Genomic DNA, 26407 nt, shown 5'->3' with positions numbered 1-26407 from the left:
CATTCCACATTTCAGAATAGAAGGAAAATCTCTGTAATGTTAGACAAAATACATTTAGGATACAATGACTGCCGTGAATTGACACTTGATTTGTGTTTATAATACAGAGTTGTCCAAACTTAAGTTGATTTTCATGCCCAAATCCCTCTTGCCCCATTTCTGGACAGCTTTAAATAGACCCTCTCTCCCTTGTACAATGCATAATTTTATGCTTCACAAGTAATATATTTAGTAGTGTCGTTGAAACTTGGGAGGAGGGGTACACGACTCAATTAAATCACTCCATTAAATAGACATTACAAGATCAGAAATGCCTTTTCAGAACAAGGCAAGAGTTAAAAATAATCAGTTTGAAATGCATATATAAAGCAAGTATTATTGCACTCTTTTTGCTTTGTTCAATCAACACTTATCCTTTCAGTTTAACAAATGAAGTTGTCTTTCTCTTTAGCTCTTTTGGCTGCTGCTGCTCTCAGTGTTCAAGCTGCTGTTACTCCTAATGCCGCTGGCACTTGTATCTCTGGTTCATCTGGCAAACACAACGGAGACGGGTATAAGGGCTATTGTTGCGTATCCTCTGACGATTGCTTTGAATCCTGTGTAAAAGGTGTCTGTAATGGCCCTGCACCTCCTACCAAAACATCTCAAACCACATCCACAAAAACTACATCCACAAAGCCTACTACAACTCCTGGCACCTGTACCAAAGGCTCATCAGGTCTTGGTCAAGGAGATGGCTACAACGGTTATTGTTGCAAGACCTCTGACGACTGCTTCGAATCCTGTATTAAAGGTGTCTGTAATGGCCCTGCACCTCCTACCAAGACGACATCAGTTCCCACCTCTACTGCTACTCCTGGCACCTGTACCAAAGGCTCATCAGGTCTTGGTCAAGGAGACGGCTACAACGGTTATTGTTGCAAGACCTCTGACGACTGCTTCGAATCCTGTATTAAAGGTGTCTGTAATGGTCCTGCACCTCCTACCAAGACGACATCAGTTCCCACCTCTACTGCTACTCCTGGCACCTGTACCAAAGGCTCATCAGGTCTTGGCCAAGGAGATGGCTACAACGGTTATTGTTGCGAAACCTCTGACGATTGTTTCGAATCCTGTATTAAAGGTGTCTGTAATGGTCCTGCACCTCCTACCAAGACGACATCAGTTCCCACCTCTACTGCTACTCCTGGCACCTGTACCAAAGGCTCATCAGGTCTTGGCCAAGGAGATGGCTACAACGGTTATTGTTGCGAAACCTCTGACGACTGTTTCGAATCCTGTGTCAAAGGTGTCTGTAACGGTCCTGCACCTCCTAGCAAGACCTCTTCTACACCTGTTCCTACTGGTGGTGCTGAATGCAAGGCTGGTTTCAAGGGCAAGAAGAATGGACAAGGCCCAAAGGATGCATGCTGTTCCACACAAGCTGATTGTCAAGAAAGCTGTATCAAGGGAAAGTGCAACTAAATCTTGGACATTGATCCCATCTTTACACTTGAATACAATTATAAGCTCAACATTTAATAAACATATAAATCAAGTTAACGCCTTATGTCCAGTGAAGGAGTATATACCTAGAGACGTTGTAGTTGAATCACAGTATTGCCTGTTTTTTGTTATATCACAGTATTGCCTGTTTTTTGTTATATAGTATCAAAAGCATGCTTCATTCCCAAGCATATCATTGATATAGCAAACTATAGATGCTGTATCTCAAGTGGAGAATAACGGCCCTGATTTATTGATTCAATTTACAAAACACGCAAGTTTATTCATTGTTTAAAGAGGGCTGTAGATACTTCGCAACCACTTTGGGTGTATTTTTAATGTATTCATTCTTTGCAATCATTCAAGGAAGCATTACCAGGGTAAACTCTTTCCTTTGAAATCAAAGAAACCGCCATTATCTTTGGCAGTGGCACTGTCGAGCTTGGCCAATTGACCCAGGATAGAATCCTTGACCTTTACAGGTGCATTCTTGCCGCCTAAATCAGTAGCACACCACCCGGGATAACTAGCGTATACAATGAAATTCTCTTTTGCGAGGTTATTTGCCAGCATTTTAGTGTACATATTTAGGGCAGCTTTCGATATACTACAGGCAGGTTGACCATTCTTTGGCGCCACTTGATTGATGAGTTCAATAGACCCAATGATAGATGACATGTTGAGGATCTTCTTCACATGATCTTTACCTCTTAATCGAAGTAATGGCAATAGTTCCTTTGTCACGTTGGATACACCAACCACATTTGTTTGAAAGAGAGTTGTTAAATCAGTGTCCAATCTGTGCTCCCCGTCGGTAAGTTACTCATGTAGAACAAATATGACAACACTTACAGATTCTCGGGCCTGGTTGATTTTTCCCCACCAATACCAGCGTTATTGATCAAAACATCGATACCTTGAGGGGCATATTCTGACATCTGTTCAACCGCAGCCTAACAACAGATTGCTGTTGGTATGGTTCATTCACGCACAGAAATATTGGTACATTACCTTGATAGAATCCAGATCTGTTGTGTCCATTGTGATGGCATGACAGTGTTTGTGTTCAAGTAATTTCTGCAAGCCAGCAGCATTAGCAGGATTGCGAGCGCATGCAAGGACAGTATGACCCTTGGCAGCCAATTGATTAGCAAATTCAAGACCAAGGCCACGAGAAGCACCTGTTACAACATAGGCAAGCGACATTGTTAAATAATGGAGCAAGTTGATAAATGGGTTGCATTGCGATGGCCGAGCATTTTTATACCTCGTCGATTTGGAGAATTTAGAATATCTAAACACGTATGCAGCAATTCACGTCATTCCCACTTGGAAAAGATATGCAATGATGGCTTGAGGATCTCGATCTCTTCATGCATAAGATTGCGTATCTTGAAATAATGAGAGTTTGCCGCTCAACTGTATGAGGGGTCTATAACAAAATCGCAGCCTCCACGCCAATAGAGCGATTTGAGCAAAACGCACACCTAATTTGGCACTAAAAACGCAGCCGCTCTTATGTATAACTATATCGCGCGCAAATATGTTTCAACAGTACTTATGGCCTGTTTGGTTATTGTATCAATTTTTTGGGCTTAATAAACAGGCTTGATACGGAATTATTCAAGGACCACCGCCTACTGATTCAGTACTTATGACGCTTAAGCGCAATATTAGGTATATTGATTCATATAAGACAGAATGCTATAAGTTTACAGTTCTCCCTTTCTATTACGTTGCATATGCCTGTAGCCTAGTTTGTCGTTGCTTTACGTTGCCCATTTGTACGTGTGGAGATGGTGTTTTGTCAATATTAGGCAGCTATTTGAAATGCTGCAAATCATGATTAGGGAGTTGCGATAACATATATTTTGGTAGTGAGTCAGACTGACCGGTGTTGCCGCATATGATAGTATTCAACAAAAGCAAAATAGTGTGCTCAGGCTAAGCGATAGTCTTTTCAAATTCATGATCCCTATTTAATCAGCATCCCAAACATCAGAAGGCATTCTGGTCTGCCAGCAGCAACACCGCCCAACACTATAAAGATTCAAATCCAAATTTTTTTTCTGCTCAAGATTGGACATATTTTGCCTTTTTTCGACTTGATTGAACTATTTTGCCAGATTCGACTATAAAGCATGATGATTATCCGATGCTTCCTAATACTTTCTTGGAGTACTTTTCAAGACGCATCTAATGGTACCAAGCAAGATAGATATTTTGAATAAACTTACTGAGCAATTTATAAAAGTATGAAAAGAGGTGTTTGGCCAAAATGTCGAGATTTTACATATCAAGGTCCCACAAAGATGATTTTAGGTGTTGCATTAGATCCATAGAAACATTTTGATTCAAGATATACCATATTAAAAGTCTTCGTTATCAAGGTAAAGAACGCAATTGTTTGATTTTCGATGAAAACCATGAGGGGTACCTCATGCTTTTTGGTCGAATTTTGGCCATGTTTTTTTTGATTCCCAAAAAGCTGAGTAAAAGTGCCAGCAAGTAGCTGCTGGATGAGAGCCATTGTTTGGTACTATTCTTACGATCTAAAACGGCCTTGAACGCGAGAAAACGCGGCTCAAATGCACTTAGATTTTACTGTATTAGGCACACTTTTGGCTAAAAAGGGACAATATCTATTTGATACTTGCCTGTATATGTAGTCTCTACGAGTATAGGGATGTAGAGCATCACATAAGAATCAGAACCACAGATAATATAAAGGGCTTTTATGTGCAAGTGGAGGGTCAACACGAAATTAGCAGCATTTTGAAAAGATACAGAAGAGCAATCAGTAGCACGAGCTGCCGCTGTGCAGTTTGGTTCTCACCGAAACGAAGCGAACATAGAGACCCATCCAAAGCATACACACTCGTTTTTGATAATACCAGTCTACCAAAATACTTGTGAAATCAACTTTTTTCCGTTCTGAGGCTTTGAAAGCGTCTAGGGGCCATAAATTTATCATGTTATAAGTTGACACCGTGATTATAATACATATTGTTACTGTCGCTATTGCCAACACTCTCTGTGTCATTTTTGATTCCTGCAGCAGCCTTTTCTTTGCTCCCATACATCAAGCGAACCCATTAATACCATTTGCGTTTGACTAACCGTACCCTCAATCCATTACCTACCTTGGCTTTTGTTGCCAGACGAGCTTTCATGTGCTGCTTCATACCGTTGAGATTTTTCATTCTTACAATATTCTGTTTTCTCAGATTGAAACACATAGGGTCAAAGTTTTGTATTTTCTGGATTCATCTTGCGATGTTAAAGATTTCTCTTCTGGTTCTACATGAAATTAGGACAGCCATTGAACGGAAAGCTTTCCTCATATTTTGCGCGGTAGGTGCTGGGATCAATCAAATCAATCCGTCTACAGCATGATGATGGGCTATAACACAGATAGCGTTACTTTTATGCTTAACATGATTTTATCCAAATAACCTAAGAATAGCCCAAGAACTATCGCACAAGACCTTGCTATGGCATTTGATATAATATTTGCAATGGATTTGCCTTGATTGATCATGCCTGAATGATATTATGCTGCTAATGCTCTGTCGCAAATGAAGCTGCTTAGCTTAAAATGTGTAGACATTGCATTTTATGACTAGTGCTCTTGTAATTGATCAAGTTAATATTAAACCACATCTGCAGAGCTCTTCAACTTGAGCTCGTTTAATGCCATTGAATACGCTATAGTGTAGATTGAGAACAACGATCTCCTCGCTCACACAGTAACTGAGAAGAAGACGTTACCAAGTAGATGATGTTTACTAATCAAAAGTCTATATTTGTTGAATGTGACGTATTGAATTTAAGATTACAACACTCTATCTGACATTATAAAACCTCTTCTTTTTTTTTGCTTCCAAACCAGTGAATGGGATCTTTTTCATCTAAACAATTAACAAAAGAAGAAATGGCTCAAGTACAAGAACTCGTTGAAAAGATTATTAATGAAAACAAGGTCGCTGTCTTCTCCAAGTCCTACTGTCGTAAGTACTCTGGTATGTGTATGAGGGTTACAACGTGTTAACAGGGAGAGATTAGCTTACTGCAAGCGCGCAAAGGACGTCTTGAAGAAGCTTGGTGTCGAGTTCTTTGTCATTGAGCTTGATGACGAAGGTAAGTGCATGGTGATTATATGTCTCTATGGGTGCTGTCAAGCTGACGAATACATTTGTACGTATAGCTAACGGTGCTGCCATTCAAGACTATCTTCAACAAAAGACTGGTCAAAGAACTGTTCCCAACATTTTTATCAACCAAAAGCACATTGGCGGCTGTGATGATTTGCTCGCTGCCGAGCGTTCAGGTGCTCTTCAAAAGGCTTTGGCCTAAACCATTTCTTATGATATAAGTGTTGTATTAAATCATGTTGTTGCTGAATAAAAGCGCCTAGGCAAATTTTTGTTATATCTGCATAATCATTGATTTTTTTTTTTTTTTCCTTTTTCCCTTTTTTTCTTTCACCTTGTGTACACAGAAAAAATAAACATGACAGAGCAAGTGCCATTTCTTGTATCGTCTCCTACCAATCTATTGACGTTACAAGATGTGATATTGGATTCACCTGTTTGGAGAGCCAATGTACTGCATCTGGAAGAGCAAATTGATCAATTTGAAAAATGGATCGATGGATTTACCCGTGCGCTCAAGAATTACATTGAAGCCATCAACAGTAAGCGTATCCAGAGTACACACACACACACGCACACACACACACACGCTAACGTTACCACTCAACCATCATTGCTATATAGAACACAATACGCAAGCAAGCACACTCTGCAAGCGCACTTTTTTCAGCGGTCTTGATGGTACCTTGATAGGTGAGTCATCCAATGTATTCAGAGCAAAAAAAAAAAAAAACAACACTCATCTGACCCCCTCGAGTACTACAGATAACAAGATGGCAGGTAATGTGGTCACAACGTTTGCTACCACGTTACAGTCAACAATTGCATACAAGATGAAATTGGTATGTGAATATGTAAACAAAATATAACGCTCAATACTTCTCACACGCACACACACACACACACACACACACACACACACACACACACACACACACATAGGCATCCGACCTACAAGACATACTGCTGAGCCCATTGCAACAGCTGATGAAACACGATCTCAAAACCTTCAAGGAGAGTCGAAAGCAGTTTGAAAAAACACTTGATAAATACGAAACACAACTCAATCGATATAACGTGCTCAGCAAACAAAAGGAAGCCAGTGCACTGCGAGAAGATGCTTTTCAAATGTACGAAATGCGAAAACTCTACGTCAAAAGCAGCAGCGATCATTTTACCAAGTTAGTGTCATTCAAAGCCAATTTGGAAATAGTGTTGATTGAATGCTTTTCAGGCGCTTTGCGTTCACATATTGAAGACATTGATGAATCAGCTTATTCGTGTACAGCAGCTCGATCCAAATTAGATGGCTGGAAACAATGGCTGGATGAGAGTAAATTGACAAGCAAGTACCAGCTAAATAAGGTTCAAAGGCGTTGTACAGAGTTGCAAGAGTTATACATGGCACAGGTCAAACCCCATCGTTCGCTAAAGAAATACTCAACAGCTGCCAACGACCCCATGCTGGCCGTGTCGCCTTCTTCCCATACCACCATGGACAGCGGCGACGAAGAGACAGCACCCACATTGTCATCCACACTAGCAGCCAAGCAACTGAATCCAAACACGATGGGTGTCAGCAGAAAAGCATCCAAAGGCAAGCAGGGCTATCTCAACAGTCGCATCATGAATGGCAAGAGTCGATCTCCTTGGGTGAGACGGTGGTTCTTTTTGCAAGAGGGATGGCTGGGCACTTGCACTGTATCTACGATTCACAAGGAAAAGGGTTGTATTGTGCTGGGAGACCGTATTCGCATATCGGAATGCATCTTTCGTGTGTGCACGGATTTGGACAGACGCTACTGCTTTGAAGTGACACACCCAAAATGCAACTTTTTCCTACAAGCAGAGACTGAGCAAGACATGCAGCAATGGCTATGGTCGATTGAATACAATATGCAACACCACGAAGCCAGGCCATTACCGACATCTCCCCAGCTCCTGTTGAGTCCAAAGGCAGCCCTCATGAATGATCAAATCCATAAAGAAGAACAAGACGATTCTTCTCCTCGTCTGGTCGCAATGTCAACATCTCCTTTACCTAGTCCCGATGGATCTCAGCAAAAGAACTTGACGCCCATACTATCCACCACAGCCTCTTCGTTGACGACACTGATGATCCGTGAAGGCAACCATACAAAGGCAATCGATATCAAGCAACCACAGCACCAAGACAGCAGCAAAAGTCATGCGAGTACCAGCAGTATCTCCGGGTCATCATGGAACATGCCTTGGTTGACATCAGGGATCAACGCCTTCTCAAACTCGGAAGAGGATTTGCATCAGAATGTGTCTGATAACAGTAACAGCACTAGTAGTAGCAATGAGTTGATTGTTTGGCCCAACAAACTAGAGACCGATGCGCCAAAGCCAGCTCTTTTCCACTACTCGGCTCGCTTGGAGACAGCACAGAAAGAGCTTCGAAAGCTGTTTTATAATGTGCCTCAAGACGATATTGTCATTGAAAGTAAGTGCGTTGGTGATGTGTATAGAGTGGGTGCTAAAGTAAAAAGTGTAGCCTTTCCTGCCTCACTGTATCGTGCACCATCCACAGGCAATTCAGATGATGCTATTACTACGACTGGCAAATCGACTACGTATGGCTATCATGGCACTGCCTATTTGACTCGGAGAAACCTGTGGTTTTATAGCTGTACACTCATGACATGTGTTAACATGGTAATTTATAGCACTTGCTCCCTGATGGATGAATTTTTTTTTCTTTTCCACTGATACTTGAAGCAATAGATTGTTATACCCTTACACAAGGTCCACTCTGTCACCATTGAAAATACAGCTCACTCAAATGGCATGCTCATGTTGATAGAAGCCAATGTCTCGGAGCAAAAGCAAATCATTCGCTTTGGACTGTGGTTGGAGAGTGCAGACGTGATTGCAGAGAAACTAAAGCAGGCAGTGAGCAATGCAACATCGCATGATCCACAAGACACGCAACAACTATACGACACCATCCGAAATATAACATGCGCCAAACTGCAAAAGAACAAGACGCCAGCAAGTCATGTCACGACATCCAGCGCACTGTATGCATCCGTAACACCATTGACTGTACAAGCACAGCCTGTCATGATGCAGCCCAATGCTTCTTCATCCGCCACCACGCATGCCCCGGACGACACTGATGATGGTAATGACAACCAGCAGCACCAAAAGCTATCAGACGAGGAAACGTCTCAAGCAACTCCACCCTCTGTTCATCGCGGATCTCCTGCTCAGGGTGCATTAGCTGCTGTAGCTGCCAGGAGCCAGAAGAACTTCTCAGTGCTCAAATCAGGCACAACACCCTCCTCAACTCCCAGAGTATCTACGCCGCGCATGTCATCTCAAGACCAGGAACACGATTTGCCGTCTCATGTTCAACAGCCAGCCGAAAAAGTGAATTGTAACTGTACCCAGCATCTGGATAAAGTGGAAGCTGATGTTGTTCTTCATGCCAACGCAAAGCAGGTGTTCGATCTCTTGTTCAAGCATAGTGACATTTGGACCCAGCTGAATGAATCCAAGAACTACGGGCCTCCCACTGTCTCTGAGTGGCAGGACAACAAACGCACACTGCAATATTCAATGCCTGTGTCCAATCCCATGGTAAAGGCAAAAGAGACAGACGTGACGGAAACGCAAGAAATCATACGGCAAAAAGAATACACCTGCTATGTTGTATCGGTCACTACAAAGACACCCAATCTACCCTATGCGGATGCTTTTGTTCCCACCGTCAGATACTGCATCACATACGAAACTGCGTCGACGTGTCGTTTGGTGTGCTCGCTTGGTGTCGAGTGGCTGCGAAGCATCTTTGTCAAGAGCATGGTCAATCGGGCAGCCACCAAAGGCATGCAAGAAACTATCGCAGGTGTACTACCCATTGTTCAGCAAGCATTTAGCCGCCAACAGCGCCAAGCGCACGCTGCTACTACACAGCCGCCTCTTACGCCACCACCAGCAAATCGATTGAAATCTCTGCCATCAACAACAGATGAGCACCGCGGTCAAATGAAACGCGCGCCTTTTGTAAGCATAGTATCGTTTGTATTGGCGTGTGTTTGTATTTTGTTTACAGTGTACCAACTTGTCATCCAACAAAGATATCAACACTTTCTCGATACTAACAACCAGATGACGATTACGTGGAGAGGCGTGTATCTGAAGGACATCCAACACGCTGTAGAGAGAGAGGTTGGACTGGACAAGGTGAACCAAAGCATCTACGGTGATTTTCAGGCAACGCGACAAGGCATCACACACTACAATTACGCATGGTCAAGTAAACAGCACCGATGGATGGCAGCTGAATTGGGCTATTCCAGAGAAAGGCTAGGTGCTATTCGCTATGAGCTCTTGTCTACATTTCGTGTCTTGAATCAAGTGGAATATCAGCTCCTGGAAACAGAGTATTGGAACTGGATTTCTGATAGACAGCTCGACTGTACAGATGATTGTGATGCCCTTTTAAAAGAGATGTCGTCGTCGTCGTCGTCGTCGTGACTCTTGGAATAAACTTTTCCTCTCTCTCTCTCTCTCTCTCTCTCTCTCCCTTTATCTCTTTTAAAAAATGTCCACCTATCCAAAAAGACCCAAAACAGATAGCAATGATACGTTCAAAAGACCTCATTCATCGGTAGAAGACCTTGAAGCATCCACTCAGAGCTTAAGCAACATTCTCAACATAGTGAGTCCCTTTTTTTTTCAGCCAGATGAGGATCCTATTCTGATACACCTGATGAACATAGCTCGACACAACTATCAAAAGCTTGGACAACGAAACTGCAGAGTTCTCGCGCCAGACTCAATTAGCTTTATTTGACAGAGTGAGTCTATACAGATCTGTATGCGGTCTTGGCTCGATTTGTATTTATTTCCTTGTTTTTTTTTTTTTTTTTTTTTTTTTTTTAGCCATATGAACTTGTCACTGAAAACGACATTTCAATTGCGCAAACTGAAATTGGTAAAACTATTGATGCGGAACTGGACATTTTGATACAAGACTCAGAGAAGGCGATTGAGGACCTCGAGCTGGAAGAAGAACGACTCATCGCCAAGAAAGCAGAGAAACAAAATAACCTAGATGAACTGACTCGAATGATCAAGAATACAGAAACTGAAAATGCAGCCAAAAAATCAAAGTCGAAATCAAGGCCAAATCAAGCGCATCCATTCACGCCTCAACAAATGCAGGAACTAAGAAAGTTGGATAACGAAAGAGCAAGGCTAGAGCAACTGTTGGCTTATGAGGATAGGCGTTTAGCTGAAAAGACAGACATACTGATCGAGTTACAAAAGAGGAACCTGGAAACTGAAAAAAGACTCGAGTCTGAAAAGAACCCTACACCTGCTGAAATCGGCGAGTATGAGCAGGGTTTGTTGAAGCAGATTGACGACTTTAAAAAGAAGATTCAACAGAGAAAGGAAGAAATGGCAGAGCGGAGACTGCAGGCAGAACATGAACAACAAGCACAGGCAGAGGCAGAGGCGGAGGCAGATCAAGATCGAGGTCAACAAGAAACCAGCAATGTGTCGCTTTCAGAGACCATTGCCCGATACAGAGAACTTTTCGACGTGATAGAAAAACTACAAAAAGCGTCGAGTCGGCCAGACTTTCGAGCGTCTGATGAAGCAGTAAAGGAATGTGAAGCTGAATTGGAGCAGTTTTACAAAGATATACAACAAGACATGGCCAAACGGAAAGCAGAACAATCCAATCAAATTGAAAGGTTGAAACGTCTCTTTCAAGTCATTATACCAGACCAAGCATTTGCAAGAACAGCTGGCAGGATTCTGGAGCTGCTGTATGCCAGTGACGATACCAAGCTACCACTTGGTGTATTACAAGAGGTAAACATCACAGGGCGTGGGGGGGTTTTTTTTTTTTTCTTGTATGTAAAATGCCACATTATAACGTCATCTTTCACATATGAATAGGAATTCCCAGAAGCTAGCGAGAGTCGGCACAATTTCAAAAAGGTGGTATATTGGTTAGTGAGCACCCACATTGCTGATTTTGATGGAACGCATATCATTTTATTGTCAACAAGTTCAACTCAATAAACATCTTGTTCTGTCTCATAAGCAACAATCTCTTGTAATTGCTTTAGTAAATTACTGTGATCTTTCAAAATCTGATGGATCTGGAAGAGCCATGCTTGATCAGATAAACTAGCGTCATTTAGCACATGAATAAAGGCGTCGTATGCCTGTTCGTTTTGCATGCTTTCTCGACAGTTGATGTAAAATTGAGGGTAGGTTTCTCGAGATAGTCTGTCTAATTTCGATCGGATGGGGATCAAGTCAACGCGAGAGAATTCTTGTTGTTGCTCATCAGAGGAGGAGGAAGAGTCTTGATCGTAATCTGATATAAAGCCTACTAGATCCTTGAATTGATCCAGTATGGAGGGTGCGTTTTGTAGTGCTTTTGAAATACGTTTCAGCCACTCTGAATCAGACATAACACTTCTTTCGCAGTACAATGTGTTTTCAAATTTTGACCATTTTGTATCCAGATGATTTGCCATGGTAGAGAAGAATGGCTTATTAAAGCGCACAAGGTCTCTCATTTCTGAGCCGCGATCCACAAGAGCAACCAGCATGGTATCTGGCACTGGTTGCGCATTGATATCAATGATGGGCGATGTGATGCATGGCGATAGCAGCTCTTCTTCTTGCGGCTGCTGGTGCTGCTGTTCTGGTGGCAAGTCAAATGAAACAGAGCCTTTGCGCAATGGATGTGAGGTGTGAATAATAGATGGTGTAATTTGTTTGGTCATTGAAGATGGGGCAAAGATAACAATTTCAGCAGTAGCCGTGTCCATTCAGGAAGAAAGAAAGAAAAAAGGAAAAAGAAGAAGGGTTGACTGAATAGAGGGCTTCCCATCATTGAGTCTTTTATACGTATCCATGATGAATTAAGGTTTGTTACTCTTCCGTTATACAATTTACCAAGTAAAACATTATCTCATGATTTTGTATACGTGGAATCCCCTCACCCCCCACAAACTCTCATATCACTAGCATCTGTTTATGGGAATCTTCTCTAACTTGTAGTAGTGTCTTCTGGGCCAAAAGGTCCCATTAAAAATGGTATGCCCATCATGTGATGTAATAACAAATGCATTAATGAAACAATACCGGTGCTCTTTGTATGACATACAGAATACAACACACTTTTTTTATCGTAGGTCCCATGCAAAAAAAATGTCTATACCATGACTTGATATCGCTTTGAATCAGCCTATGGTGCTGTTTGAATGAAAAAGGGGCTACATCGCTTGTATTTACATCTGATTCATGATGACTGGGAGAAGAAGGAGAGAGAAGGATATTTCGATCTTATCCTTGTATATGCTGCTGCATACACTCGTTGGAAACATGGCTTTACATTATGTATGAAAAGGAGTATCTTTATTACAGTGATGCTGGAGATACATATATGTATATATACATTAGAGTGTATATGGTAGATAATTTAAAGGTAGACAGTCAATGCAATGGCCACCATGGTGATCACAACGGCGAACTGACCAACAGGAAGCACACGATTACCAAATGAAGATTTGACTGATTGGCTAGCAGAAGGTGCTGTTGTTGATCCCGCTGTGGTTGGTGCAGCCCAAGTTGCAGATGCTTGGCTAGGAACAAGAGGGCCAGAGGGCAATGGTGCAATGGAAGGTGTAGGAACAGCAGCACAGATACCAGTTGCAACTCGAGCTTGTTCGTTTGCATCTACACTGTATTCAGGGCAGAGATCGTAACATTGGCGAATGAGTTTCTACAGTACATCATACATCAGCGCCACTGTGGGTGGAGGATATGATTTGGGATATAGCTATACCTGAGCATTACATTGACAAGCATAGTCAACTGGTCCACATCCATGTAAAAGACTTTCCTCGATTGATTTACAAGCCTGGAAACTATGGTAAATTAGCATTTCTCTACAGCGATAGGATTTAGATTTTGAGTATACTTTACTTTGCCTCTGCAGCACATCCAATCACTGCTATCACTGACATGGCGCCAAATTGAATGGCAAGAAAAAGTACTACAGCCCAGGAAATGTAATGTTGTTGACTCATTTTCTTTTTTTTCTTTTTACAATGTGTTTCAAGAAGAAAGGATGCAAGTTGTTGTAAGTGCTAAAGACAGACAGTGTATTTATATGCTCCTTTCTCTTCTTTCCCCCCTCTTTTGTGATCTTCTCCTTGATTTGCGTGTTTACATCCCCTCAGCATGTTTACAAAAGCACTTTATGTAGGATGCCTTTAGAAAACTGCATCAAGATTGTTTGAAAACGAGCTCCTTTTGCTCTTTCACAAAGAAATGATTTTCCTTGTCTCGATCTGCTGATGATAACAAACCTTTATTGATACTTGATTCTTTTCAAAAAAAAAAAATGCTGCTTGGGATGTCTTTTGTTTGTAGATGACAGACATATTTGTGATTATTGATTGATGAAAGCGACTCGGTAGTCAACTTATTTGTGAATGGGATAAGAAAAAGCAGCATGCGTTTCACTACTCTTCAAATGTTATTTCAAGACAACATTGCATGGCATATTTAACGTCAAACTTTGTGTGCAAACAATTGGGACTGCAGTCGAATCTGCTGTGGATATGCGTTTCTTGATCAAAGGGAATCTATTGCTACTTTGTTCCAAGATTGCTGGCGTACAAGGTCACGCTCATACCAGATCCGCAGAGTACTGGTATGTCATATACCTAAGACAATGTAATTTTCTCACTGTCTACTAAAAAAAAAAAAAAAAAAAAAAAAAAAGATTGGATGATCCGATGGTGATTTGAGAACAACGATACATGAGTCGATCGAGCAAGTCGACGACAGAGAACCATTAGTAATACTAATACTTTAAACTTACGCATCGTAAGGATATATCTCATTGCTTTTTGTTCTGTGTTGTCCACACCATTCTAATATTTGCTGCTGTTACAGGCGAGTCGGTAGTAGTGTGTATAGTTTTGACAAAAGAGTTTGAAAAGAGATGGTAAACTAGCCAAAGCAGATCTAACTATCAAATGAGCATCAGGTTTATAGTTATCCAACTAGAATAAACAAATAAACAGAAGAAAAAGTAGAAAATAGAAAGTAATACAGAGATGTATATAAAAGGGTTTACAATGAATCGCTTATAATATGGGAAACATATAAAGAATTCAAAGTATCTTACAAGTAACAGATGTTAAGTATAAGAAAAGAAGTAAATATAACAGCCAATGAGCTTTATAAAAGATATGTATTGAAAATAGTGGTAAAGTATAAGATAGTTTTATTAATTGATTTTGAGATTTATGCTTTTTATACTATTTTGCTATTCTTTATGTCTGTAATAATGTCCTGGTTAACATAGGATTGAATTGAGATTTGATAATATTTTTGTACTAATATCTTTCAATGAACGAGGAATAGCTCACTTAATTTACAAGGGTCAATGTGTATAGTTTCATATGAGTTGGTTATGTAATTGTATTTCATGGATTTAAGATGCAAGGTTTGATATATGGTTGTCCTTTTTGGATACAAGAAACGGAAGGTGTTGCAGCGCTGATCTGGGCATTTAATTTGTGCTCGTTTGATGTGCGGCATTTCAGAGTTAAAATTGTGCTGTGGACAAAGTGCAATGTAAGCGATACCTAAAAATGTGATACACAGTATTTTATAATGACAGAAAAATAAAGGGGATATTCTTCAAAGAATTTATAACGTCTCACGTTAATCAATCGAAGAGACAAAAAATGAAATTTTGTGCGCGGACGGGGAATCGAACCCCGACCCTTGCCTTGGAAGGGCAAGATTCTACCTTTAAACTATCCGCGCTTCTATGATTGATACGTGTGTATTTTTATTTTGATTACTTGGCTTTATCTCGATTTCCTAAAAAAGCAATATTCCGTATATGGGAAAGGCTCAAGGTGGTGGATTCAAGGTATAATTCTCTACCTTATCTACTATATCTAATGTTATCTCTTGATGGTGCGTTTATACTGTTATTCTAGTCGATGTGGACTCTATTTGGTGTATTGCTAATCAATGTTGGTGCTTACTCAATTGGTGTCGCTTCTATTTTGTTGTTGTTACATATTCGTTTAATCGTGGTGCTTCTTGTCAAGTTTAGCCGAAAACCTAATCAATATTTGGAGCCGATATTGTTGAATCGATGAATTAGTCAGGGATCTAAATGAGGTTGCGCGCTAATAGCCAAGTATTACTATTTTGAAATGTAGGTTTGACTCTGGACTTTGACTCAGGATAGATGATGCAAACCAATTGATGTCGAATCGATGCAAGATTCAAGTGGAATTACAACAATGGAATTGGGGTATTACCATTTTAAACAATGGGATCGACTCAAGAACGCGGGTACATGAAATTGACATTAAATTGAAAGCAATCCAATTTGGGGTTACATTTGATCAGGGCACTGACATTCGGATCTGAATTGAGCCTGACAGGAGAATAACAGTAGAACAATGGCATATATAAATAGTATTTTGAATTGCATCTTAATAAACATTATCCATTTTTTTCTTCTTATTCTAATCTGGAGTTTAGTTACTAGTGCCAATCTAGTACGAACAAACCTAAAGAACCCTTAAATTCATCTCTCATAATTATTGGGATAGTTCTTACAGTCTTCCTTTCCACACAACAATACTTATATCTTGATTACCAACTACCAAGGTAATCATTATAGAGAGCTTGATATTTATCATGATGTTGTCAGATGCTTATATATAAAGATAGTATATGCAATCTTAGATCTGATCGAGATATATACGGAAGTAGATATGAAGAGTGTGCAGGAAGATGTTATAGCCTTTTAGTTGAATGGATAAAAAGGTGTCTTTATTACTATTAGATTTGGATATTATTGGTTTTATCCAATATAGTTTGTGTAATGTTGTGTGCTATCCAGGTTAATCGCTGTTTGATGTTCCTGGTAGCTGGCGCTCTAGGTTTAAACCTGAGCTTCTTATTCTTGTTTGTGTTTAGCCTGTCAATGATATCCTGCAGATCTAAATCACTGTCAGAATACTCTTCTTCAATCCTGACAATGTGTTACGATGGTAAAAGGATTTTGTGGTGGTGCTGATTTCAAAAAGCGACGATATCTGAACTCTGAGCCTATCAGACTACTGTTCCTGAACTGGTGTTGAAACCGGTTACTCTTACATTTTTTTTATTTTGACCTTATATTTTGATCTATACAGCACATTGGAAATAAATTGAACTTTCTTACGATTAAATCTTTTGGGTATATAACTTTATATATATACATCTTATCGCTGAGATACTGTCTACATCAAAGTTATTGCAAACACATCAGCAACTTAAATAGCTTTAATTACTTGGTTTAGTCTCGGGACCAACTATTATTGCAAGATCTTCCACACGTTTCGCTACACATTTCGCGAAACCAGCACCGCAGAGTATCAATTGGAGGTCGCGCCGAGACATCATTTTGTTTGCAATCAATAACTGAAAGAGATTATTGACAAAACAATACACTGCCGTGCCAATCAACAGAAATAGCGTAGCATACAGTTCGAGTTTGGAGCATCTAACGTACTTGATACATATTTGGATACTTTATAGCTAAATCAGGTAACTAGATGAACTGTCGGAATGCAGATCAGAGTGGATGTATTCCACACCAACCGTTCCAGAACTTACCGTTTATCAAGTCTTCGCTACCAGGCGTTCCATTTTTGACCAGGTGCATTTTGCCACAGTGAATGTTAACGCATCTATTGCTCGTTCTCTAGCTCACTTAATTTTGGAATTATAGTTCGATTTGTATATACCTTAGTATTTTTTTCAATTATCTTTGCTCTCCCCCCCTCCCCTCATAACTTTTCCCCTTAAATCTATTCAGTCTTTTTCTTCCCTCATCATGAAATTCAGATGACGATATAAAAAAAAATATGTAGATAAACTTTATCAGCATGTAAATGATTACCATGATATTCACATAAGCTAAGCTCCAATTAACTATTCTTCGTATGTCAAAAGATAGTAAATAAGAAATATAAGTAATTAGTGTTTCCAAGAGCAACTCAAGATATTTAGACTGATCATCTTTATCCGAAATAACTATCATTTAGCATGAAACACTATTCTAGATGTGTGTGTAAGCAATCCGTAAATGAAACATATAAATGGCAGTAGGCATTCACCCATAATTGATTCGCCCCATCTGATTCTTACTGAAATACACCTACATTCATTCTCACGCATTTCCATCAGACTTTTCTTTCCTATACCATTTACAACATTTATTAAGATTTTTCGTATGAAGTGTGGCCTTAAAACACAGGTTATGGTAAAAGTAGCTGGTTAAAATAGCTGTATTTCTCTGGAAAGCATTAATACCAAGAAGAACAGAAAAGAATAAAAGACACCATTGCCAAAGACAGAAGGCATCGTCCAGCACTCCCAGCACCTTACACCAAAAAGAGAAACATACATTGATGGATATTGAGCCTGAGAAGCCTTCTGAGGTATTATGCCAGACCAAGAATAAGTTTAGCGTTGAATTATCGCAGCAGCAGACAAGGTATAAGCTTGATAGCAATCTCTGCATATTTATCATGTGTAGATCCTGTTGACATCGAGCGACATGAGAGAGACCCTTCTCCTGACCCTAGGGTTATTATACCTGATGCTCCTTCTTAACAAGAGCTTATACGCAAGCAAAAGAAACTCTGTGGCACTACTATCAAATTATAACGTAAATACATTGAATTGCAAAAAGGCATTCTCCAGGCTTTACAACAATCGACCAAAAACATCAACACAGAACAGTAAACTCGCATATCAATATCTTCATCTTTAATCTTCTTAGATCGCATGTTTTGTATTTATTCTTCAAGAGTAGGTGGAGAAACTTCGAGTTTTGTAAATGTGGGATAACCTCCTTGACAAGCACAATGCAGCATGTTTTTAAAAATGGCCGACAAAATATAGACCGTTGATGGACCATTACTAATAGTCTTTGTTGCATACTTGTATTTGGAAACGGTAAAATTTCTGATTACCTCAACCAACTTCCGGCCAACTACAGCGCGTATTTTGGTTACGCTTCGATAACAGCAGATTTCCAGCGGATCTGTGGACTTGAAGAAAATGAACAGTACAAGAGCTCGGATGTTTATAGGGAGGGCCGCCATAGATACCATACTTATCACTGTCATCATACAACATGTGCAAGTATCTCTGTAATTTTTCCACTGTTTCCTCCTATGTGGATATAACCTTGCCACACCTGATACCGACGACTGGATCCATCGTGCTACTCGTTATGCCACCGGGAGTGACGATAGCTAGATACTTGATAGCACACACGTGCTTCTAGATATTATACAGTGATTACTGCTTGTCCTCATCAGGTGCTGGACCAGCGGTTTGGTTTACCGTACTATCTGAAAAAAACCAAAAACATTTGGGAGTAACGCATCAGCTTCATAAATGGCAGCAGCACGCTTTTCGAGGTTTTCTTTACGAAAATGATGTGCATTGAATTGTATTTCATACTTCATCTTGTCTAAAATAAGAGATTCCATTCCTCTGCAAATTTTTTTCAATGTTTCGACAGTCCATTTGAAAATTAAGCCATATCGCGATAGTGCCTTGTAAAGCTATATCAACAAACAATCTTTGCAAATCCCAATCGGCAACAGGCTGATATGCTTTGAAAGGATAACTTTGACTCCAAACCAAGTCGATTAGTGGTATGATAGATTTCTCGTATGGAAAAGCGACGAAGTTGTTGCAACTCACGTCATTGACTATCACATTTTGAGAAATTCTTGTTTGTAAACTTTACGATGGGGCCTATGAGGTGTTGAATTGTCAAACATCTCATCAGTTTACTGTGAACTCGCTTGGAGTTGTCGAGAATGTTGGCGTAAATAACCTAGTATAGAAGCAATACAGACAACTGGAAATAAATCAGGTAAGCTGGGAAGAGTTACTGCAATGAAATCAGTACTCAATATAGCTTATATCTACTATACTTTGGAACATACGTTCGTGTCTATTGATACAAAACATTAATGTATTGTACACACAAAACAATCACCAGCATTCAACAGATGACAGACTAAACACTTGCTTGTCGACAATGTCTATCAACATTGCTAACAGGACAAACTGATCCATGTTCACGTTGTTCCACACGCAAAATACGTGGTATGAATGAAAGCAAGAGTCTAATGATTTCCCCTACTAGCTTGAGCTGCAGTATATTTATTCACAGCCACTTTGGATCCTAATATCTTTATTTAGAAGTCCTGTAGATATTGAAAAGTAGACACACAAGCCAACGTGAACCTACATCACGCAATGCAACCATGCGAATGTATTTTTGATTGTTCGGCATTATGATCTCCTTTACTTTTTCCTTGCAAATCCCATTTGATTGGGCAAAATGTTGGTTGCACTTTTTTTTTGTTGTTGAAAAGCGTGCTCTTTTGAAAGCCCGTGTTGGCTATTCTCTTGCCAAAGTAGTGTAGTGCCTTTTTTTTTCAAGGTATCTTCTCCTTTTTCCTTTTTGCTTTTTTTTTTTTTTTCACTCTTCTTTTTTCTGATACCTCTTTGTTCATCGTTTCCCGTTTGCAAACAAAACACTTTTGATTCAATTGTGGAGATATGAACCTTTCATAAATACCTTTTATTCCATATACCAAAAAGTAGTAGCAAATCAATTCAAGAAGGTAAGTTAGTTTTGTATTTAATTGATATTCTAAATTGGTCCTTTAAACTCGTTAAAAAATAATAGGGCTTACTTTTATAATTGAACATTTTTTTCTTCATCTTTTATATACACCAAAATATACCACATCGTGAATCATGTCTTCACAAAAATTTTACGTCGAGACTGATTTTGATTCAGGAACCACAACCACAACCACAACCACATCCTCACAACAACAGCCAAAGGTTGCACTCTCCACTTTGACTTCATCTTTATCATTGTCCCAGGAACCATGGAACAAGGTTCAATCCTCATATGCTGCCAAAAGAAAGCAGATGCAGGCAGAGCGAATGCGTCAATTGAAAGAACTAGAAGAGCAAGTAACAGAGACGGCAAATTGGAACCAACGTCGAAAGGATCTAGTAACAACTTCATCTCGTCGACTTACACTCACAGAAGACAATCATGTATACCCAGTCTCTAATTCATCCTCACCATCATCATCCTCATCGACACCTCCTCGAAGCCGACAAGCTTCTAATGGCAGTGGCGGTGCTGCTCAGAAGGTTGATTTGGGCGATGCTACACTGGAAGACTTGGAAGGCTTGATTGCCGCATCTGCAAAGCGATTGGCAAGCTATCGACTAAGAAACCAGAAACTGGATGCAACGTCTCAAGATCTATCTTCGCCGTCTCCATCCAAGAAAAAGAACGACGATATGGACAAGTGGAAGCAATTGTTAGACAGCAACAATAGCAGTAGTAGTAGCACCCAACGCATCCCAACTACAGCTTACTACAATTCAGATGCTGCTCTCGATCAAAACTATGCCATAGTTGCATCCTCAACCTCTCCTGTAGCTACACCCACCAAATCAACCAGCCAAATCGAAAGTGGGGAAAAGAGCCCTTCAGCCTCCTACCTTCGATTGCGCAACATGTTTGAAAAGGATGCGCACTACAAAAATCTAGATACCAACACACTTCTCTCTTCAAAAGCGCCACATCCACAGCCTAGTGAGCCATCCTTTTCAAAGAAATCGACATCATCCTTCTCATTGGCAGATCTTGCACACCCACCTTCATCGCCTTGTTCGTCTTCTTCTTCCTCCACGTTACTGAACAGCCATCGAAAGACGATACCAACATCAAACGATTGGAAAAACAAACGGGACGAGCTTTCTAGCATTACTGGCACACGATCTTCCATCTCAAGTGCAACAGCGCCCAAAATCGAATCGCCGAGAATCAGTGCGAGTACAACACCACGTGTTTCAACATCATCTATACATCTAAGAAAAGCACCTCGAAGCCATTTGAGTCAATCACAAGCAGCAGCAGCAGCAGCAGCAGCAGCAGCAGCAGCAGCGTCTATCTCACCATCCTTGTCATCTTCATCATCATCCTCATTAATTGATCAGCAAAAGAAAAGCACAGATGTTACTGCTACAACAACCAGATCCAGAAAATTGAGCACATTGGCATCCTTACAGCAGCGTCAAAGACAAAATCATGTAGCCTTGAAACAACAAAATCAGATTGACAAGAAGGATGACAATGAAATCAAGTCCGTGGACGATTATATGAACAGCATAAAAAAGACATCCTCTACACTCAATGCAAGATCGCATCGAGCGGAAAGCAGTAATAGTTCTGAACAAGCGTCGCACAGGAGAAAAGTAAAACTGAGCATCACGACATCATCCAATGTTAACAGTGCATCAAGCAGCAGCAGTAGCAGCAGTAATAGTAACATTAGAAAACCAAAAGAAACGTCTACTGTGTCGAAGCCTCATACCACCACTGTCGTCAGACGAAAAAGGGGAAAGGTAAAGGCATTCATGTAATTAAAAAGGGAGTATCTTAATCAATGCTTGTTAAAACTAGACACTGCCTGGAAATCTTGCTTCACAGCCTTCCATCGCACCATTATCACTACCGCCTATGAAGGTTGAGCCACTGAACATTCCCTCTGTACACAAGCATACTCGCACTGTTGCAAAGACGCCCACTCGTATTCCACTTCCAGCAAATAGCAGCCATACAGCCACAGGGGCAGCATCAGCAACAACATCCACATCCACGACAAAACAAAGACTTGCTGTTGCTGCAAGACAAACAGCAGACAATTCAGACGATGATTATCAACACAAGACGAGCAAAAACATATCGATGACCTCAAGAATAAAGCAACAACAGCAGCACAGACAGCTTCGAAAACCAAAATCAACTTCTATCGTATCGAGCACGCCAAAACTGCAATCAAGTCGCTCCAACAAGAGCACAGATGACAATACGTTGCGCAAAAACACGTCAACGTCCACATCCACATCCACATCAGCGACTACACCGATCTCGTCCAGCACAACGACGAATCATGGGAAACAGGCGGGCGGTTTAGCCAGCTCAATATCCTCCAAGTCCATGACATCAGGTACAGTAACACTGATCATTTCCCCCCCTCCCCCTCCTTTTTACTCATGCTGATCTATTAGTACCAGCGTCAAAGAGAAAAGTATCTACACTACAAGAGAGGCTACAAGGACTCGTGGATGAGAGCAAATCATGGACAACGCAAATGGAAAAGGAAAAGGCGACAACAAAGACGATAGAAGGACAAACATCCGAGATCATATTGCGAGGCAGAGGCACCTCTACCACAGGCAATCACAGCGATGACCCTGTTGTCAAGAAACTGCTAGGAGGAGAACATCCCAAAGTCATGATGCGAGTGGCCATGTCGCCTGAAGCAGCACAAAAACTGTACCAATTCAACTTGACGTCCTACGAAAAGCAAGAGATGCAAAACTATGAAAACATCTACTTTGTAGGACACCATGCAAAGAAACGGCCTGCCAGTCCCAGCCAAAGCTTCTGTAACTATGGTTACGACGATGAACGCGGTGACTATTTGATTCAGATCCGAGATCACTTGGACTACCGATATGAAGTATTGGAGTTGATGGGCAAAGGCTCCTTTGGGCAAGTTCTCAAGTGTTTCGACCATCGTTCAGGCCAAACTGTGGCAGTCAAGATTATTCGTAACAAGAAACGATTTCATGCGCAGGCGCTTGTCGAAGTCAAGATTTTGGAGGAACTGATTGCTTGGGATCCAGAGGACAAACACAACAATGTGAGAATGACGAGCCATTTCATGTTTAGAAATCATCTGTGCATTGCATTTGAATGTCTTTCCATCAATTTGTACGAGTTTATCAAGAGCAATGGGTTCCAAGGATTCAGTATGGGTTTGATTAGACGATTTGCTATGCAGCTGCTGAATTCATTGACACTGCTACAAAAGCACAAGCTGATTCATTGTGACTTGAAGCCAGAGGTAACATTCTCGTGTGTATGATGGGGCTGTATTACTGACGTCTTGTGCACTCAATAGAACATTTTGCTAAAGCATCCAACAAAAAGCACCATCAAAGTCATTGATTTTGGCAGTTCATGTCTAGAGAGCGAGAAAGTGTACACTTACATTCAAAGTCGATTCTATCGCTCACCTGAAGTGATCATGGGCATGAGTTACAGCATGGCCATCGACATGTGGAGCGTTGGATGTATATTAGCCGAGCTACACACAGGCTATCCCTTGTTCCCAGGTGAAAATGAGCAAGAACAATTGGCCTGTATCATGGAAATTCAAGATGTGCCTGAACCTTACATTATAGAAAAGAGTACTCGTAGGAAGCTATTTTTTGGTAAGCCACTTGTAACATGGCATACGCACTAGTGCTTATTTTTTTTTTCGCATTTGGCTATAGATTCACAAGGGAACCCACGAATACAGCCCAATTCCAAAGGCAGAAAAAGAAGACCAGGCACAAAGACATTAGAGCATGCACTCAAGACAACGGATGAAAACTTTTTGGACTTTATCAACAAATGCCTGCACTGGGATCCTGAACAACGTCTCAAGCCTGACGAAGCATTAAAGCATCCCTGGATGCTGAAATCTACAAAAAAACATAGTATACCTCGCTAGCATGTTAGCTTCACTTTTTTATTCTTTGTAAATATTACAACATACACACACATGCGCGCGCTTTTAAGAATCCAGTGATTTGCCGTATTTTTTTGACATGATATTTTTCACTTGTTGGTAATCTCGATCCAGCCGTTGCTTATCATTCATTCCTTTTCTCTCCCTATTTCGCTTTCTGCCGTCACCCAATTTGACGCCGTATTGAAATGCACTTTTAGGATGAATTTCGATATTGTCTTTGTAGTTTTGCCATTCATCTTCTGTATCGAAATCCCATCTTGTCAATTGAGCCTTCTTGTTTTTATTTGTGCCTTGATCCATCATTTGCGTCACAGCCGCCGCCGATGATTTATCTTTGTGTGTGGCTATATCCTCCTTGTCGTCGTCATCCGATTGATATGCGGTTGTGTGCTCTTCGAATGAGGTGGGTAAAGCAGATGAACTCAAGCCAAACATGTCGATATCTGCTGCATCCGCATCCATTTCAATGTGATTGTATTTTCGCTTATGGGTAGCTGTATCTTTTTTAGCGTCGTTTGGCTGCTGTTCTTCTGGCATATCTTGTGTACGTTTGCCTGCTGTTGCCTGTGACAGCAATGCATTGACAGCATCATTGCTAGCCTCTGTCATTTCTTGGTCTTTTTCTTCATCTTGATCCGCGACAAGTCCTTTGAAATAGTCGCCCTTTGCTTCGTCGTTTGTCTGTGTATGTGAGCTCTCATCCAATTCATAATCACGGCCCACATCAGCAAAGATGTCGCCCACAAATCCATCTTCCACCATAGCCACTGGCTCCTTGGTTATCCTCGCTGCTGTTGCTGCTGATATCACAGGTCTCTTGGCACTTTCCGCATGACCAGCAGTAGGACCACCACCACCGTATCGAATGCGATTCATGACTTGCGAGATCTTTTCAATCACTAAGCTTGACTCTGCCTGTGATTCCTCTGACCAGCCCATCCGTGCTAGTTTAGCAGCAATATCTGCTTTGCTTCGAATCATGGCAGTGGGGATAGCAAAAGCGTCCGAGTAATGACCCACTTCATCGGCCAATTCAAACACAAATGCCATTCTTCCAGGCTCAAACAACTCAACACGAGACTGATCTTCAGGGTGGACTTGATGCTGAATATGTTCAAAGATGTTTTTGGCCATCAATGTGTGGAACTTGGGTTTGTTGTGCTTCTCCATAGATACATCCTCCATCTCTGTTTCGCCACTGTCAGCGTCGTCTGCAATCTTTTCTCCGCGTTCAAACTTGTCCAACACTTGATCCAGGTCATTATCCACATCCATGGCTTGCGAGGCTTCAGCATGCTCTTCTTCTTTTTCTTTCGTCGGGTTGTTGCTGGCAGGTTGCTTTCCAAGGTCTGTTCTCACTTTTTTCAGCAAGGCAAAGTCGAGGCCTTTGACAAGATGCGTGTGATCCACATCGCCGCCTAGGAATTTCGACTGCTCGTACAGCTGTCTTGCGTCCAACTCTTGGCCTGCCTCTCTTTGGGTTCGTTGCAAAAGCTCTTCAGTTGTCAATTGATCTTCTGACGTTGTTTTAGACTCGTCTTGCTTGCGTCTCTCAGCAGCTCTATCGCGATATGCTGTCTTTTCTTGCTGTTCGTTGGCGTCCTTTTCCGCTTGGTCGTCTTTGCTAACGTTCTTTTTGAAAGGCTTCTTCCTCATTGAACGAGGCTGAGCAAAGATTGCGCCTGTGCCTCTTCTGGTGCTTGCTGTTAGTTTCATACATGAGTCGCTGGTGTAGCAAACTTACGGTATTTTAGGAGCAGGTGCTTTAAACTGTGCACTCGAGTTGTTGCCATCGTAATCAGGTCGTCGTGGAGTCGCTAGCAGTTTTCTGAAATCATCCTGACTTAATCTACCATGCCATCATGTTAGATCCATTACGCTATGCATTATCATATAGGCTATTTTTACCCTTCGCTCATATTGAGTGTGGCGTGTAAAAAAAAAAAATAAAAAAAAAAAAAAAATAAAATAAAAGCAGCTTGTTTGTTTTCATGATTTTAAATAGTTTATTATATACTTTATTCGCTAATT

General features: G+C 40.9%; 9 protein-coding genes and 1 non-coding gene across 10 annotated transcripts; 5 read left to right on the top strand and 5 right to left on the bottom strand.

Annotated features, from left to right (window-relative positions):
- Positions 1-429: 429 nt before the first annotated feature.
- ATC70_000102 (uncharacterized protein) lies at positions 430-1464 on the top strand (the record flags this gene model as incomplete). The annotated part of the gene is made up of 1 exon (XM_064819523.1): positions 430-1464. The coding sequence occupies one exon, from the start codon at positions 430-432 to the stop codon at positions 1462-1464; it is 1035 nt and encodes a 344-aa protein (XP_064679730.1).
- A 393-nt stretch (positions 1465-1857) lies between these two features.
- ATC70_000101 (uncharacterized protein) lies at positions 1858-2691 on the bottom strand (the record flags this gene model as incomplete). The annotated part of the gene is made up of 3 exons (XM_064819522.1): positions 1858-2284; positions 2338-2438; positions 2497-2691. The coding sequence occupies 3 exons, from the start codon at positions 2689-2691 to the stop codon at positions 1858-1860; spliced, it is 723 nt and encodes a 240-aa protein (XP_064679729.1).
- Positions 2692-5419: 2728 nt separating this feature from the next.
- On the top strand, positions 5420-5841 carry ATC70_000100 (uncharacterized protein; the record flags this gene model as incomplete). Its single annotated transcript, XM_064819521.1, has 3 exons — positions 5420-5495; positions 5551-5625; positions 5693-5841. The coding sequence occupies 3 exons, from the start codon at positions 5420-5422 to the stop codon at positions 5839-5841; spliced, it is 300 nt and encodes a 99-aa protein (XP_064679728.1).
- A 156-nt stretch (positions 5842-5997) lies between these two features.
- On the top strand, positions 5998-10145 carry TTR1_1 (Glutaredoxin; the record flags this gene model as incomplete). Its single annotated transcript, XM_064819520.1, has 6 exons — positions 5998-6181; positions 6264-6332; positions 6405-6481; positions 6582-8106; positions 8158-8318; positions 8388-10145. The coding sequence occupies 6 exons, from the start codon at positions 5998-6000 to the stop codon at positions 10143-10145; spliced, it is 3774 nt and encodes a 1257-aa protein (XP_064679727.1).
- Positions 10146-10212: 67 nt separating this feature from the next.
- Positions 10213-11705, top strand: ATC70_000098 (uncharacterized protein; the record flags this gene model as incomplete). The annotated part of the gene is made up of 4 exons (XM_064819519.1): positions 10213-10329; positions 10391-10468; positions 10554-11492; positions 11580-11705. The coding sequence occupies 4 exons, from the start codon at positions 10213-10215 to the stop codon at positions 11703-11705; spliced, it is 1260 nt and encodes a 419-aa protein (XP_064679726.1).
- Positions 11706-11769: 64 nt separating this feature from the next.
- On the bottom strand, positions 11770-12466 carry ATC70_000097 (uncharacterized protein; the record flags this gene model as incomplete). The annotated part of the gene is made up of 2 exons (XM_064819518.1): positions 11770-11813; positions 11878-12466. The coding sequence occupies 2 exons, from the start codon at positions 12464-12466 to the stop codon at positions 11770-11772; spliced, it is 633 nt and encodes a 210-aa protein (XP_064679725.1).
- A 653-nt stretch (positions 12467-13119) lies between these two features.
- On the bottom strand, positions 13120-13729 carry ATC70_000096 (uncharacterized protein; the record flags this gene model as incomplete). The annotated part of the gene is made up of 3 exons (XM_064819517.1): positions 13120-13422; positions 13486-13567; positions 13626-13729. 3 exons carry the CDS (start codon positions 13727-13729, stop codon positions 13120-13122), a joined length of 489 nt encoding a protein of 162 aa, XP_064679724.1.
- Positions 13730-15414: 1685 nt separating this feature from the next.
- Positions 15415-15485, bottom strand: ATC70_000095. Its single transcript has one exon. It is a non-coding gene; the product is annotated as a tRNA-Gly (tRNA).
- A 5034-nt stretch (positions 15486-20519) lies between these two features.
- POM1_1 (serine/threonine protein kinase, CMGC, dual-specificity) lies at positions 20520-24355 on the top strand (the record flags this gene model as incomplete). The annotated part of the gene is made up of 5 exons (XM_064819516.1): positions 20520-22193; positions 22252-22798; positions 22860-23701; positions 23759-24071; positions 24135-24355. The coding sequence occupies 5 exons, from the start codon at positions 20520-20522 to the stop codon at positions 24353-24355; spliced, it is 3597 nt and encodes a 1198-aa protein (XP_064679723.1).
- Positions 24356-24418: 63 nt separating this feature from the next.
- On the bottom strand, positions 24419-26295 carry ATC70_000093 (uncharacterized protein; the record flags this gene model as incomplete). The annotated part of the gene is made up of 3 exons (XM_064819515.1): positions 24419-26069; positions 26121-26225; positions 26285-26295. 3 exons carry the CDS (start codon positions 26293-26295, stop codon positions 24419-24421), a joined length of 1767 nt encoding a protein of 588 aa, XP_064679722.1.
- Positions 26296-26407: the final 112 nt, after the last annotated feature.

The sequence above is a fragment of the Mucor velutinosus genome (genome assembly GCF_035048745.1).
Source record: "Mucor velutinosus strain NIH1002 chromosome Unknown tig00000034, whole genome shotgun sequence".
Lineage (NCBI taxonomy): Eukaryota > Fungi > Mucoromycota > Mucoromycetes > Mucorales > Mucoraceae > Mucor > Mucor velutinosus.
The sequence above is the reverse complement of the archived record's forward strand: the minus strand, read 5'-3'. Positions and strand labels throughout refer to the sequence as shown.